We start from the raw sequence: 16851 nt of genomic DNA on the forward strand, positions 1-16851 counted from the left end.
CTAAGCCTAATAAGCACCACTTCTTGGTCTGTGCAGATCACTTTACTGCAGTTACCTGCTTATCTGTCATTCTAATCCTGCCTGTAACGATATCACCTCTGTGTATAGATAAGACATGATCCACCATTCACAATAGGTGATTGTCAGAGATTATCTATTCTGTCCTTGTACAATGTCCTCTGCACAGATCACACAGCATGCCTAGAAACCTCTCCTATAGAAGTCACTGAGGTCCCTACTTACCAATGTGTCTATGGCCCATGGGGCTGCCATAAAGCATGTCTTTTTAATGCTGTGTAAATGCTGTTAAGAACGCCTCAGGCAAGATGGCCGCCCCATAATCACGTTCAGGAAACAGAATACAAAGGCCTGTAAGAAAAGGCCTTTGTATTTTTTGTGGGTCGGATGCGGATATGTACCGTACTTCTGTTCTGTGGCATCCACAAAAATATAGCACATGTCCTATTCTTGTCCGCATTACGGATAAGGATAGGACTGTTCTATTATGGCCTGGACGTTCTGTTCCGCAAAATGTTTTGCACATCCACAATTTGCGGACCGCAAAATAGGCTACAGTTGTGTGCATGAGCCCCTAAGCTGACACGCCAGGGGAGGTGATGGTCCTTATTCAATCTTCCCTTTAGGTGAATGATTGCGATGTGAGCTGATAATGTCCTGCTTGTATATTTCAGGCTCTGTTGGCTTTAGGGATTGCACAGTCTGCACGGACGCCGGATCCTGGACACCCGTAAGAGCGGTTATTTATAAGTAATTAGCCAATGAAAAGATCCCGAGATAGTTTACTTAATACTTTCTGGGATCTCGTTATTTCACATGTGATCTGTTCACATCTGCATTGTGGCATTCATAACCGTTCTGTGCTGAATATGTCGTATCATGGACCACAGCAGAGCTACACAGGCCAGGTCTCTTCAGTCGGAGATGCATTGGTTGTCCAGGATGAGACACCTATAGCTGCCTTCTTGTGGAAACAGCGCCATACCTGTCCATCGGTTCTGTCTGGTATTGCAGCTCTGCTCCATTGAAGAGAGTAGGTCTGAGGGGCATTGCTACACACAACCTTTGGACAGTCGTGGCACTTTTTGGAGGAATGCAGCCATGTTTTTCTAATCTTTTAGAATTCTTTTAATCTGAAAATACTTAAAAGTTTAAATAGTATAAAATAAAATGTCTTAAATTGTAATAATTGTTGGCCAAGTGATCTTTCAGCCAATAGTTAGATCTTCCAACGTCCCCATACACGTACAGGACGGCACAGAGGTCCTCATGCTCATAATATAGTTGTCAGTTTCCCCCAGAACCATTTTTCGTTTTACCGAGCAGCTGCCTGCATATAGTTGTCCATGTTTTTTCTGAAATATTTCAATATCCAACTCCCCCCCCCCCCCCTTCCCATTTGTTTGCCTTAGGCCTCATGCACACAACAGTATTTTTTTTGCGGTCCGCAAAAAGGGGTTCCGTTGTTCCGTGTCCGTTTTTGTTTCCGCGTGTGTTCCTTTATTTTTGGAGGATCACCAGACATAAAGGAAAGTAAAAAAAATTCTAAGTCAAATTTACCTTGCAAATGATAGGAAAAAAACGGATCACGGACGCGGATGACAATCTTGTGTGCCTCCGTGGTTTTTCACGGACCCATTGACTTGAATGGGTCCACGAACCGTTGTCCGTGAAAAAAATAGGACAGGTCCTATTTTTTTGACAGACTGAAACACGGATCACGGACGCGGATGACAAACGGTGCATTATCTGAGTTTTCAACAGACCCATTGAAAGTCAATGGGTCCGCAGAAAATCACGGTAAACGGAACAACGGACACGGAACACAAGAACGGTCGTGTGCATGAGGCCTTAGAGTGTGAGCTGGGGGTGCAGTGCTTGCAGAGTACCATACACCTGTGAAGCAGCCGCCCTCCTACAAAGCCCCTTTTCATCGGAGGCACAATCGGCCTGTTCCCTGATAATAATTAACCAGCTTTCCGGACTTCTAAATGCTGTAAAATTCTAAATCCGAAAATGTATTTCATGTATCAAAACATATCTGAAATTGGTCACAACGACGGGAGAAATTAAATTCAGGCCGGTGTTACAGCGAATGTTTAAACACTGCCCTGTTCATTAAACATCTGAATGCATTAAAAAAAGGGATTAAATCAATTTCATCAGCAGCTGCGGTGCATAACATTAAAGTAATAAGATTAGATCTAAATAGCCTATGCAGGGAGAGGATTAGAAAAAAGTCTACAGAATGAAATTACTTTTTTTTTGAAACACTGAAAAGGCCATGCAGTCATAATACTCTATTAAAAGCTTCTGCCCTGGTCTTAATTTGTGTACTTTTGCGCTACTTACTGTAATTCCACACGTTATTCTGTAACAGTTATTACACAGCGCTGCAAAATTCTACTGTGACATACGCCAGGCCTCCCTATTATTTGCATTGGTGGTCTGGTCACAGATATCCCTTGATTTTGCCAGGGGAAGTTGTGGCTACTACCAGGGGGAGGTAGGTAGTATACATGAGCCCATTGGAATGAATGCTTATTCGTATGAATAGCCTGAGTCCGCCGGAGCGGGCCCAGCGACACAGTCGCCAGGGATAGCATTATAGAGACAGCCAAGGTGTGTGTCATGTGTACGCTTATCGGGCACGCTTGTATTATGTCGTAGTTGGCGCCTGTGCCTATCTGTGTGCACAGGCACTATATCCTGGCATGGAGAAGTATGCCGTAATGTTATTTGTACAGAAATAACGTAAATGTGCAATAAAAGTCCCTTGATGGGGGGGGAAAAGGTTTTAAAACGAGTTAATACACAGAAAATATATTTTGAGTACAGTTAACATAAAAAAAACCCTTAAACATGTACATATTATGTTCATTTCAACTGGATGCCAGGCTCCATATTCCGTCTACTCTGGGAGCTGTCAAAGTAATGTACTAGTTAAACCCTTTTGAGGCATTTTACCTATGCAGTTTTTTAAGGGGACCTTCACAAGTGGCAGATTTTGTTGCAGAAACATTTCTGTGACTATCAGTCCCGTTCACTTGAAACGAGCTCGCAGAAATCCAAGTGCTTCCAGCCAAAACCACCCCATTCAGATGAATAGAACGGATTCAGTCGCAGAAATATTTCTTCAGCAAAATTTTCAGCATGTGAAGTAGTTGCCCATCTGATTCCTTAAAGGGGTTCTCCTTGAATGATTTAAAATATCCTAGAATGCGTTGAACGGTTTGGCTCCACATGCAGAGCTTCTTAGGAGGGTGAGGGAGCCTAACTACACTGCTCTACAATAAATGGTCTGATCCTGCCTACGATATGCCATCATGGCTGAGCAGCCTGACAGGAACGCTCACCAATATGTAGTATATGCAAGTGCCAGAGCACAGTGTGTAGTGAGGCCCCTCACCCCCTAGACAGCTCTGCAAGTGGAGGCAACCAGTTCTGTTCGCATTTTAGGACAGGTTGCTGGTGACTATTTTAAATCATTCTCGCAGGACCCCTTTAAACAGAGGCTTGGAATATGTTACAGTCGTTATGTACGGGTCGCAGGTTACAGTATTTTAAGTGATGGAACAAAATCCACTAATAGAATCTGCCTTTAGACTCTGTACTGTATGGATATTACAGGGAACCCTAGATCTTATTAACATGAGATGGCGGCACTGTATGGTTTGTATTAGGAATGTTAGGAATGTATTGCAAATGGATAATATGAACTGTTTGTTTTACATCACACAGGTATGGCTTTACCAATATGCGCTATATTGCTTCATTGATCAGCGGCGTTGGCATTTTTATGATGGGTTCTGGACTGTCCTGGTACCATGGCATCATGGGGTTACTGCATCCACAACCTATAGAGTCTCTGCTTTGGGTAAGCCCTATGTTTCTCCTTACTGCACGCTGATATGCAGCCTCCAATGTGAGAAAGTGAAAGAATTGTGTTACTCCTTGCAGGCGTATTGTATTCTGGCGGGATCATTAGTTTCCGAAGGAGGTAAGTAATATTATCTACGCATTGTGTTCTACTTTCTTTAGCTTGAATCCGTTGTCATTACGGGTGCAATTAGGAGAAATAACAAGTGTAATAAGCAGTTTTACCATAGAAATATCATTACTATTGATATCCCCCTCCCCCCCAGACAGACCTTGTTTCCCAGCACTGGCTTTCCGCTCCTTCCCTATCCGGTTCCCGGGGCCAGCGATTGGCTGCAGCTACATCAAAATAGAAGTTGACATCCTGGGAGTGCAACAGAGCAGCCGGGGCTGGCGGAGAGAAGGACCTGGGAGCCAGTGTCGGGAAACGGGTAAGTAGCAGGTTTTCCCAAGAAGAGTGTTTGCCAAAATCCCCTCCCCCAAAGTGCACAAGCCCATTAATACTTTCTACCCTTTCTATGATCCACTCCTAATTTTGGAAATTGCATCAAAAAACCTAAACGTTTGGCAGCACCCTAAGGCCCCATTCACACGTCCGCAATTTCGTTCCGCAAATGAATTGCACACCCATTCATTTCTATGGGGCCGCATGATGTGCGGCCTGGCTCCGGAAATGCAGACCCGCACTTCCAGGTCTGCATTTCCGTTCCCGAAAAAAAATAGAACATGTCCTATTCTTGTCCGCAATTGCGGACAAGAATAGGCATATTCTATTAGTGCCGGCGATGTGCGGTCACGCTACGGATGTGTGAATGGGGCCTAAGGGTAAGTTCACGGAGGTCAAATTTGTTGCGGATAATTTCCACAGTAATTCACGCGTCAGTGTTTTGGTCAGTGATTGTCAGCCAAAACCACGATTGGAGCCTCCACAGACATAGGGTACAAGGGAAAGATCTGCACCTGTTCTGTGTTTAGAGCCGCACCTGGTTTTGGCTCAAAATCACTGATGGCAATCAATGACGTGCGAATGAGCCATAAGGCTAGGTCTACACGACGACATTTGTCGCGTGTCATTTTGTTGCACCAATGTCGCGCAACAATTTTTATAATGGCAGTCTATGGTGTCGCACTGCGACATGCGACATACTGCGACGCGACAGTCGCAGAAAATCCATTCAAGATAGATTTTTCTGCGACTGCCGCATCGCAGTCGCAACATGTCGCATGTTGCAGTGCGACACCATAGACTGCCATTATAAAAATTGTCGCGCGACAAACTGCATGGATTCGGTGCAGATTTGGCTCTGCGAATTTCCTAAGAAGCTGAAAAAAACTCATACACATCCGCATTTGTGGGTATTACTACCAATCTGCGGGCTAGGCTACTTTCACACTTGCGGCAGAGTGATCCGGCAAGCAGTTCCGTCACGGCCGTTGTTTGGGTCCGCATCCAAACCGCCGTTTTGGCGGCTCGGATGCGGACCTATTCACTTCAGTGGGGCCGCAAAAGATGCGGACAGCACTCCGTGTGCTGTCCTCATCCGTTGCTTCGTTCCGTGGCCCCACTAAAAAAATATGACGTCCTATTCTTGTCCGCGCTTTGCGGACAAGAATAGGCATTTTATTGAAGGCTGTCCGTGCCGTTCCGCAAATTGCGGAACGTGCATGGACACCATCCGTGTTTTGCGGAATGAAAAAACACACCACGAGCGTGTGCATACGGCCTAAGACTGATCAGGATCCTGATCAGTCTTAAAAATGCCTGATCAGTCAGAAAAATAAATTGATATGCCAAATCCGTGTTTCCGGCGTCATCGGGAAAAACTGATCCGGCATTTATTTTTTTTCACCTTTTTTTTGGTCTGCGCATACGCAGACTGGAAGGACGGATTCGGCATTCCGGTATTTTGAATGCCTGATCCGGCACTAATACATTCCTATGGAAAAAAATGCATTCAGGCAAGTTTTTCTTTCGCCAGAGATTAAACCGTAGCCTTTTGCCGTTTTATCTTTTTCTTGATCAGTCAAAAAGACTGAACTGAAGACATCCTGATGCATCCTGAACGGATTGCTCTCCATTCAGAATGCATGGGGATAAAACTGATCAGTTATTTTCCAGTATAGAGCCCCTAGGACGGAACTCAGTGCCGGAAAAGAAAAACGATAGTGTGAAAGTAGCCTAATCCTCAGCAGCAGCACATGGCCTGCAGATTTTATTGTGGATTTTGACTTCCCCATTGAAGTCAATTGGGAAAATCTGCAACTAATGCACAAACAGTATGTGAAATTGACATGCTTTCCAAAATTCACACCGTAAGTTACTTTCTGTGTGGGTGTGATTTATAAAATCCACAGGTCCAATCAGTACCAGCCCGTGTAGTCTCAGCCTAAATGTATTGCTTTGGATGTCTTAACGAGCGCTCTGCTCTAATGTTTTCTGTATTTCAGCTACACTCCTGGTTGCTATTAATGAGCTTAGGAAAAGCTCGAGAATAAAGGGATTGTCCTTTTATCAGTATGGTATGTTAGACTTGGCACTGACGTATACTTACCCTGAACGTTTCTGTATCTTGTGAGCCACATTCAGCTCAGAAAAGGAAATGTATTAAATATGGAATATGAAAATGTAAAATTGCTAACATTTGTGTGACGTTTGGCACTCGGCGCATCTGACATATGGTTAGACTACTACGATACGGGGAGGTACACACCATTGAGAATGGGTAATATACTAACTAAATTGGCACGTATGGGTATGGTTGGAGTTAGTATATGTTTCTACTGTTGTTAGTTAAACTCAGGTTACACTTCCAAAAAATTATGTTGGCTCAGCTGATTCCTATGATACGGTCAGTTCAGATCTGTTGAACCCACGGCTGGGCCATGACACTCACCAGTGATATGGATGTATGATACGTCTAGAATAGCCCCTTAGCGCTATATGACGTACCTGTATGTCGTATGCATTAAGCGGTTGTATGGAGGGTGCTACGAAGCCCTTGCCAGCTGTATGATAAAGCAGACACCTACCAGCAGTGACCAAGATCGCAGATGACTCCAATGCCAGTCATTTAACCTCTCCGATGCTGCTGTCAATAACGACCGCAGCATCTGTGGGGTTAGACAAAGATATATCCTCCAATCAAAGACTCCGTATCAAAATCATAAGGCTCTGATTGCTAGGGCAGCCTGTGGCCTTGTAAATGCTCACAGTCATGTCAGTGGCACGGCCTGAGAGCCAGTCTGTGTAAAAATCCCATAGACTGTGGTAGTATTCTGTTGCAGTCTATACAAATGATCAGAAGATCACATGTACAAGTCTCCTAAGGGGACTAAAAATCACTTTGTAAAAAAAAAAAGGTTTCAAAAATATTTAAAAAAAAACATTGAAAATTCAAAATCACTCCTTTCCCAATTTTACATAAAAAAAAAAACAGTTAAAGGGCTTCTGTCACCCCACTAAACCTTTTTTTTTTTTGGGCTTACTTATAATCCCTACACTGCGATTTATGCCTAAATAATTAATGATTTTGGTCCTGTAGATTTTGTTTAAAACTTGCTTTTAAAATATGCAAATTACCTTGCTACCAGCAAGTACCGCATCCTCCGATCTGTCACCCGTATTGTGATTGACAGGGCCAGGGAACGGAATCGTTCTCTGCTGGCCCTGCCTGTTTGCATTCAAAATCTGGCGCCTGCGCTGCGGCCGTACCTGTCTTCAATCGGCGCAGGCGCACTGAGAGGCGGCCCCTCGCTCGGCCGCTCCATCCTCAATGCGCCTGCGCCGGGTGTAGATGTGACGTCATTGGCGCAGGCGCATTGAGGTTGGAGCGGCCGAGCGAGCAGCCGCCTCTCAGTGCACCTGCGCCGATTGAAGACAGGTACGGCCGCGGCGCAGGCGCCAGATTTTGAATGCAAACAGGCAGGGCCAGCAGAGAGCGATCCCGTTCCCTGGCCCTGTCAATCACAATGCGGAGGGGGCGTCTTTAGGATCGGAGGATGCGGCTGCTATCAGCAAGGTAATTTGCATATTTTAAAAGCATGTTTTAAACAAAATCTACAGGACCAAAATCATTAATTAGATTATGTAGGCATAAATCGCAGTGTAGGGATTATAAGTAAGCCCAAAAAAAAAAGGTTTAGTTGGGTGACAGAAGCCCCTTTAAGCATAATAGGTATTAAAATGTCCAAACTAATAAAATATTAAGATTTTTATGGGTATGGTGGATGCCATAAAGGGGGATTTTATTTTATTTTTAACTAGCCTGTTTTGGTCGCATTGCTCTCCCACCCCAGAAAATTGAATAAAAAGTGATCAGAAAGGCTTATATACTCCAAAGTGGTACCAATAACAACTACAGTTTGCCCCACAAATAATTATCTCTCCTCTCACACAGCTCTATAGACAGAAAATTAAAAAAGATGGATGGCAGAATATGGCAGTGCAAAAATGTTTTAAGGTTTTTATTTTTTTAACATGGTAAAACATAATGTAAACAATATAAATTTGGTATTGCCGTAATCGCACCGACCCGCAGAATAAGATTGTTACGTCATTTTTAGAGCATAGTGAATGCTTTATAATCAAAACCTGAAATAACATGGTATTTCCATTGATTCAGTGGTGAGTCCATTTGTATTTCTTTTATATTCTATTTTAAAGTATTGCGTGATTATTTTTGTAGTGAAACATTCATTTAGGAGTCTTGTTTATAATTTGCAGCAGGATAAACTCTGGCATTGTTCTTCTAGTGATCCAGTCTCGGGATCCGAGTACTAACGTGGTCCTGATGGAGGATACTGCCGCAGTTTTGGGGGTGATTATGGCTGCCTCCTGTATGGGTCTGACTTCGCTCACAGGTAATAAGTTACACAGTTTAGCTGAAATCTGCCTGTCGGTGTGCATGCTTTCTTGTGTGTATGACTGATCCAGAAATGTAATTGAGCAGTATGCACATACACGTATACAAGTAGTAAAACAGGGGATGTTACCGGAGAAGAAAGTGGACTGTTCCTTTTACATTGGCAGATCGAGGGCAAATTGTTTTATATAGCAAGTGCTCATTTATAGCTCCCGTTTACGCAAAGAGGTACCCCCCCAAGGAAAGAGAACCATCTTGCTAGCGCCACCTTATGGAAGTGGCTCCCTTTGAGTCAAAATTCAACTTTTTGATAAGCCTTGGGACATGGCAAGGGAAAATGGCAAAGTCAAATTTTCATCCCAAGGGATAGCCCCATTTAAGCAGAACAATCTTCTTGCAAGCTAAGTGTATGGGAACGAGCAACCACTATTACGATTGTTCGTCCCGCATTCTGTGTGCAGTTGTCAGAAGCACATCTCCTATTTACACAGGAGAAAGTGCTGCAACAGGTGGAGATTTTAATGCTCGTAGGAAGGATGCAGTCAGCCATGAATCGGATGCTCATTTGTCAAATGCCTATCATGTAACAGAGCCTTGGGTGTAATTGCATCCACTAAGCAGTCTGCAAAGCACCAAACGCAAGTGTAAAAAAAAAAAAAAAAAAAAAAAAAAAAAAGTGCACTTCTTGGTTCTGTGATGTCACATGATGTATAACTTCTCAGAAACAGGAGTCAGATTGGATCCATATGATCTGCTTGTGGATTTAGTCTTTTAGGGAGGTGTATAGTCTCAGTCGTACTGATGTCCTTGTTTTTATTGATGTGTCATACTGACAGGTTTACAGTTTTCGAGATCTCTGCTAGCTGTCATTCAGTAGGAGTCTTCATTGTTTACATCCTTTGAATAAGGTCCTGCTCATATGATGTACACACCAGTGCCTGACTTGAAGCGTTCCTAAGTTTAAAAAAAAAAAGTTTGTACAATCATAGCTGTGAAGGAAGAGGTCTTTTTGGGGCTTCCCTACTGTTTTTCCTGCCATATTATTCAGCAGCACAGCTAGATGCATTTCTCTCACAAGTGGGGGAGGCCTCCCTTCTGTGGACTCTGCCAGCATTGTACTGCTGTGATGTCCTTTCCCTTACTTCCCACTATGTTTGTTTTCAGCTCCAGAGCTCACAGAACAGATAAGGAGGGAGAGATCACACTTGCAGACACACAAGAGGCTCCTGTGATCTTCGGAAACAGTGTAGCTCTCAGCTAGCTCTGACATGCCCCTACTTCATCTCAGCTGTCTTCTTCATTACATGAAATTAAATTGTGTGAAAGTACAGTGACTCCTTAAGGCCCCTTTCAAGAGTAGATAATATTTTGGAGAGTCTTAAAATCGAGCAAAAGTGATCAATTATCAAGTAGTGTAAGAGCACTGAATGAGCGAATGAACATCATTCCTTGCCATGTTTACAGCACAGGGGGTAACACAGTGGGTGGAAATGCTACTGTTTGCCTGACAAACGATCTATGACATGATCGCACTCACAAATTTTTACATGATACTTTGTGCATCTAAAGGATTGTCGTTCGAAAAACGACTCGTTTGATCAAATCAATTATCTACTCGTGTAAAGGGGCTTTAGTCACCGTACGGTTAGGACGGGTTTACATGTTCAGGTTTTTTTTATGCAGCTTTTAAATCCAAAAAGCCAGGAATGGATTGAAAAAGAGGAGAAGGCAGTCTTCCCTTTTATGTTATCATCCGTTCCTTGCTTTGTCATAAAAAAAAAAAAGGAACATAAAAAACCCAGCTGTAGGGGACATACACACGGCAGCTTTTTGGCGCGGACAGAAGGGGCATGTCCTTCCTCAAAGCGGCGCAGCTGCTCATTGAGATGTATGGGTGCAGAGAGGACGGGGCCGTTGGCGGGTTTTCGGCGCAGCTGTCCATGACAAAATTCTACTTTAAAAGCCACCGTCTGAACATTCCGATTGCGTTCCGTTACATGTGTTAGTAGCTGCAGGTAAAAAGCTGCATTAAAAACTGCATTCTAGGCTTAAGGAGGACCTTTCATGGGTCCAAAGAATATGAACTAAGTAGCAGGCTACATAGAGCGGCGCCCAGGGATCTCACTGCACTTACTATTATTCCTAGGCACCGCTCCATTCGCCCGCTGTGGCCCCTGGTAATTTCTCAACATTCAGAGCAAGGAGAAGGAGACGCCAGTGTCTCTCCTTCTCCCTGACAGCAGCGCTGTCCAATCGCAACGCAGAGCTCAGAGCCAGGGAGAAAAAAAACCTCCCTGGCTCTGAGCTGCGATTGGACAGCTGTCAGGGAGAAGGAGAGACAATGGCGTCTCCTCCTCCTCGCTCTGAATGTTGAGAAATTACCGGGGGCCACAGTGGGCGAATGGAGCAGCGCCTAGGAATAATAGTAAGTGCAGTGAGATCCCTGGGCGCCGCTCTATGCAGCCTGCTACTTAGTTCATATTCTTTGGACCCATGAAAGGTCCTCTTTAAGGAGTATTTAAAAAATGTTGATTAGAGAATGTAGTTGGGTCGGCAGATTCTGCTTCCAAACAGCAGCATGGACCGGCTGTGGCTGCTCATTACTGGGACACAGAACGTTCTGCTCTGTCTCTTCGGTAGTAGATCCACTTCTACAGGATTACACAGCATCCTGCTGTATCTCCTCAGCTGACTGATCTAGTAGAGAACCCAGTGCTGTTAGATCACATTACATCCTACATCACTGGTTCCTATTCTGGTAATGAAATAATCCCAGCAAAGTTTTTCTTCTGAATTAATATGCTTTTATTTCATCCACAAATAATATGATACAGGACGCGTTTCGGCCCGTCCAGCTTTTCTCAACTGCTGGACAGGCCGAAACGCCTCCTGTATCATATTATTTGTGGATGAAATAAAAGCATATTAATTCAGAAGAAAAACTTTGCTGGGATTATTTCATTTTGGGGATTGCCCCTTCCCGCGCAACGCATCCAGGTATCATGAGCTGTCAGTTGGATTTATGGCTCCTATTCTGGGCACAGAAGCCGAGGAGACTGAGCAGGATGCTGTTTATTCTAGTGCATAGATATAATCCACCAGATCACGCGCCCTGGTCGGTCTGTGCTGCTATAGAGAAGAGGAATCTGCTGTACAACATACATTGAAGAACTGTTAGTGTGCACTAGCGAATCGAAGTTCAACCCTCAACAACCCCTGAAAGGCCTGAATATTTATCTCGGATGCAGCGATGAGGTTCAGTGACGGTGGGGGCTTGGGGGCGGCGTAATCGTTGTTCCCCGTCATCGTGCCTACTACTCATAAAGAATTGCACTTCAAGACAAAGTAAATCGTCGCTAAGCAACTTTCTTTGTGAAATGCGGCAAAGCAGCCAAATCAAAGTTTTGAGAACTTCGCTCCTCTCTACGGCTGTACCGTAATGGTGATTGAGCCAGTTCAACGCTTATGGATGCTCTTGTATGTCATTATATGGAGAACGGGACACGTGAGGTTCCAGGTCACCGTTCGGTGTGGAATACCCCCTGGTGCATTACTGAAATCCAGATTGGAAAGGTAAAAAGCTGAGGTAGTTGTCTGTTTCTGTGTGATTAGCCTGCAGTTCCAATAAGCTGCATCTGCCCTCAGTTTTTTAGTAATAAATCAGGCTTTGATATAGTTGTTGGAAACATTTCCTTGATTGGACACAGGCACCCAAGGCAAATCTCCATGAATTATGGGTGCGCTGCTATTTTCTGAACTTTTAATGCTTTCTTGCACCTCATAAATCTCAGCAGTCACATCTGTTAGTTCTGCCGAGTGCAGGCTCGAGTCTTTGTTTTATTGCGTGGCACCTGTCACAGAGACAGGTTACATTTTAGGGTTTTTAATACTCTTATCCGCTCTGCCGATCTCTAGTGCTGCCTACAGTGACTTTCTTCTGACTTCTTGTGTAAACTTCTGCCACTTGTCCCCGCCGAAGCGGTACCTGGAGTAAACAGTAGGATTATTATTTAGTTTGTTCTCCTCTTTCCTCTGTCAAAATTGTCTTTTAGGGAATCCTTACTATGACAGCCTGGGCTCGCTGGGCGTGGGGACTTTATTAGGAGCAGTATCTGCCTTCCTCATTTACACCAACACTGAGGCCCTCATTGGTCGGTCCATACAACCAGAGCAACTCCAACGTCTTACCGAACTCCTTGAAAGTGACCCTGCTGTGAGGTAAGAGCGTTGTACAAACATTGGTTTCAGAAGATGGAACAACTGCACTTCTTTTTGTCTTAGTGTTAAAAAACCTTATATTTAAGAGAAATTATGGCAATCTTGTGTCTTCTCCAAGACTTCTCATGGAGTATTGCTTCTTCCAGTTTGTGATTTTAGGCGCCATTTAATAAAAAAAAAAGGTCTGTTCTTCAGAGAACCTGCTTGGCGACAGCTTTTTCTTCCAAGAGTCCTGAGGCTTAAAGGGGTTATCCAATACTATAAACTAAACTGCCCCCCCCCCCCCCCCCATATGCCGGGCCCCTCACAGGCAATATACTTACCTCACTCCCAGCTCCATGCGCCGCTCCTGGTCCCCGCACTGCCAATGCTGCTTCTTCCCGTGCGCGGATGAAAACATTCGGTGTCGGGGAGGAGCAGCCAATGGCAGATGGAGACTAGCCTCCCTAGCATCGCGGGTGACACTAGGGAGGCTCGTCCCCATTCCCACCTGCCATTGGCTGCTCCCCCTGATGACACTGGATGTTTTCATCGGTGCATGGGGAGAAGAAGCAGCTGCGGTGCAGGGACAAGGAGTGGCGTGGGGTAAGTACATTCCCTTTGATGGGCCCGGTATATGGGGGAGGGGCAGTTTATAGTATTGGATAACCCCTTTAAACCGTCTTTACATGAGGCAACACAACATGCATTTATCTGGGAGTATCTGTCTATTCCCAATAATTGCCTGATTGTCAGAGGAGGTGTGAGCTGCATCTACATGCCTCCAATGAATGGGGATGAGGGATCGCTGTTGCGTTTGCTCAACCCTAGAGAATCATTGTTTATACAGCAGGATCTGCTGGCCAGTAACTAGTTAGGTGACTATACAGTTAGGAGCTCAACATTGTTGAATGTTTCATATATTTTTTTTACATATTTTTGTATGTATGTACTGTATCATTGAGGATAATTCATCAAAACGGCTGAGAGAGACACAAGGACATGAACTGATACTTATGGAATGAATTATAAAAGGCATGATAATCATGTTTTACTTTTTTTTTTTTAACTAATCATGGGGATTTAGATAGACATATATTATTATATGTTTATCAATTGGTATTGTATCTATTGTTTTAGATATTTTTTTTGCTATGTGGGGTAATAAATGATTGAAATGATACAATGACCTGTGTAATGTAGATTGCTCTCCATACGATGCTAGATGATAGTGCCTGTCATTACAATTTATATTATATTATACACAATTATTTGGTATTAGGTGCACCAAAGACAGTGCACTTTGACCCTAAAATACAGGAAGGTGAACCACTAGATTGAGAATATATATATATATATATATATATATATATATATATATATATATATATATTAATTCTCAATCAATCTCTTACATATTCCCAAATACCTTTTATAAGTATTAGCAGGACAAGTTACTTCACAACACTGAGCTGAAGAGCTGCCTCATCCTCTCCTACTTGTCCGGGATTATGATCCTGAATACAGTTTAATATGATCTTCAGCTGAATTTCTATAGGAATGGAGTTCATAAGGGGGCATGTGGTACAGAGAGGAGGTAGGGAGCAGGCTGATGAGCAGCAGCACTTGTATGGAGTCTCCTTTACCACAGTCTGTCCTGTCCGTCCTCTTTCTTATGAGCTGTATTCAGAATCCTAGTGCCTGACAAGTAGGAGAGGAGAATGAGGCAGCTCTTTAGCTCAGTGTCCTGAAGTAACGTGTCCTCCGATGCGATTAGGACAGGTTTTTTATTTATAGGACGGCAGACATTTTATTTCTCCTAATGATTACTCCCCTGACAAAATGAGCCATTATAACTAATGAAAGTTATTTGGGAATATATTTATAATAAATTAATATTTAGGTATTTTCAGTAATTTTATTTTCTTAATTCCCAGGGAACCCCTTTAACATAATCCTGTCTTTCCACTGAATACAGATTCTATCACAGTACCCCGGTTTTCTTGATATTGTTGAAACCTGCAATGGGAATTATGGCATATTCTATGGCTATGCCATGAATTTGTAAGATGGGAATGCCTATTTAATAAGCTGGAGCATGTGCAAATAGATTAGGACTCTTGGGCAATTCTCCTCTTCCCTGCTACCCAGACTTGAAATATTATTTGACATTCTATAGCAGTGATGATCCACCTGACAACCCGCATGACCCAAATATGGTTCTAGACTCCATCAAAGGGCCTCACATCACATTTAGCTAGGGTTAGGTCAGTGGGTAGGCATGTACACACATATATCTCTAAACAACTGTATTTGTGGCCAATGTTTTCTGCATATATTCATGTACTCAAGAATTTGCCTCCCTGTAGGACCCGAACAGGGCCACTCGGGTAACTACAGGGAGGTTAACATTTTCCCCACTCTTTTTTTGGTGGTTTTCTGCCAATGAAAGAGATTATGGGAATTGCTCTTTTGCAGCTATTATTTTATAACTAACCTTCTACTAGCAATATGAAAACAACGTACCGAGTCAAACTTCTTGTGTGTCTTATTGGCAAACAGTCTTTGTCTGAAATTTATTTATTTATTTTTTCCTAATTTTTTTCATTTAAGTTGAGAAATAACAGTAAAAGGGGTTTTTCAGAATTAGTATATTGATGGCCTATTCCTAGATTCAAATTGATGGGGGTCTGATTCTTGGCATTCAGCTGTATGAAAGGCGTCGCATCACTTCCTCGGCTTGATTGTTTACATGGGTCCGTCTATCTACACTTGGGGGCTATTGTAGTTTCGTCCCATTCACTTGAATGGCATAGGAAAGCTTATGTTTATGAAGGGGTAGCCGGCGGCTTTCCTGTTATTGGGGGACCTGCATTTCCCGCCGAACCTGCACACAATTATTGTCTTGCAGCATAAGCCATCAGAGGCCAGGATTAATCTGTATCCAGTTTCTACAGGACACATTTCATCTGCAGCATGGTGGTAATTGCAGAGAGAGACCAGTAAATGTATATTAATAGGCATTTAATCTTCACTAATGGTACACAGCACTTAATAGTCATGGTCCGATTTTTCAATCCATTTACCGACTAATGGAAAAGTATGGGGAAAAAACAGGTTTAATGTCAGGTGTATGTTCAGTAGATGGTAATGTTGAATGCTCTGTTTGCCATATGTATTTTTTTCAGGGCCATTCATGATGTAAAAGCCACAGACATGGGAATGAGTAAAGTACGGTTTAAAGCAGAGGTTGATTTTGATGGACGTGTAGTAACCAGGTCATACTTAGAAAAGCAGGATATCGACCAGGTGTTACATGTAAGTTTATTGCCTCTTCTTTAATAATGATAAAAATACATACACTAACACCTAATTACAAAATGTCAGAAAGAGTTAAACATGGCTAATCCTGCCATTTTTGCTATGGGCTAGCGAGAAGATTGCCATAATGATCGTTGTCTGTCTGACGAAACTGAGCCAAACGGATCTGTCCTGACACACAATGTATGTCAATGGGGACGGATCCGTTTTCTATGACACAATATGGCACAATAGAAAATGGATCCGTCCTCCATCGACTTTCAATGGTGTTCAAGACGGATCCGTCTTGGCTATGTTAAAGATAATACAAACAGATCCGTTCTGAACGGATGCAGACAGTTGTATTATCTGAACGGATCCGTCTGTGCAGATCCATGACTGATCCGCACCAAACGCGAGTGTGAAAGTAGCCTTAGGGAGGTATGAGTACTGCGTACTGGAGCCAGGTTTACGGAGTTCACGGCAAACTGATCCAGCTGATTGAAGTATTGTAAGGTAATTGCCCTTCATGTAATACGTGGTAGGGTCCCAAGTACACAGATGGGCGGATGTTACCTGAGAGGACATCCTCTTT

At 43.3% G+C, this 16851-nt stretch overlaps 1 protein-coding gene across 1 annotated transcript in view; it reads left to right on the plus strand.

The window, feature by feature from the left end:
* The window catches only part of SLC30A9 (solute carrier family 30 member 9), a 112550-nt gene that overhangs the window by 54513 nt on the left and 41186 nt on the right, over positions 1 to 16851 (plus strand). Inside the window, exons 10-16 of the mRNA XM_044298669.1 lie at positions 693 to 748; positions 3760 to 3895; positions 3979 to 4018; positions 6346 to 6417; positions 8650 to 8757; positions 12812 to 12977; positions 16145 to 16274. Coding sequence (XP_044154604.1) covers positions 693 to 748; positions 3760 to 3895; positions 3979 to 4018; positions 6346 to 6417; positions 8650 to 8757; positions 12812 to 12977; positions 16145 to 16274 — 708 coding nt within the window. The remainder of the gene's footprint in view (positions 1 to 692; positions 749 to 3759; positions 3896 to 3978; positions 4019 to 6345; positions 6418 to 8649; positions 8758 to 12811; positions 12978 to 16144; positions 16275 to 16851) is intronic.

The sequence above is a fragment of the Bufo gargarizans genome, chromosome 1 (genome assembly GCF_014858855.1).
Source record: "Bufo gargarizans isolate SCDJY-AF-19 chromosome 1, ASM1485885v1, whole genome shotgun sequence".
Taxonomy (NCBI): domain Eukaryota; kingdom Metazoa; phylum Chordata; class Amphibia; order Anura; family Bufonidae; genus Bufo; species Bufo gargarizans.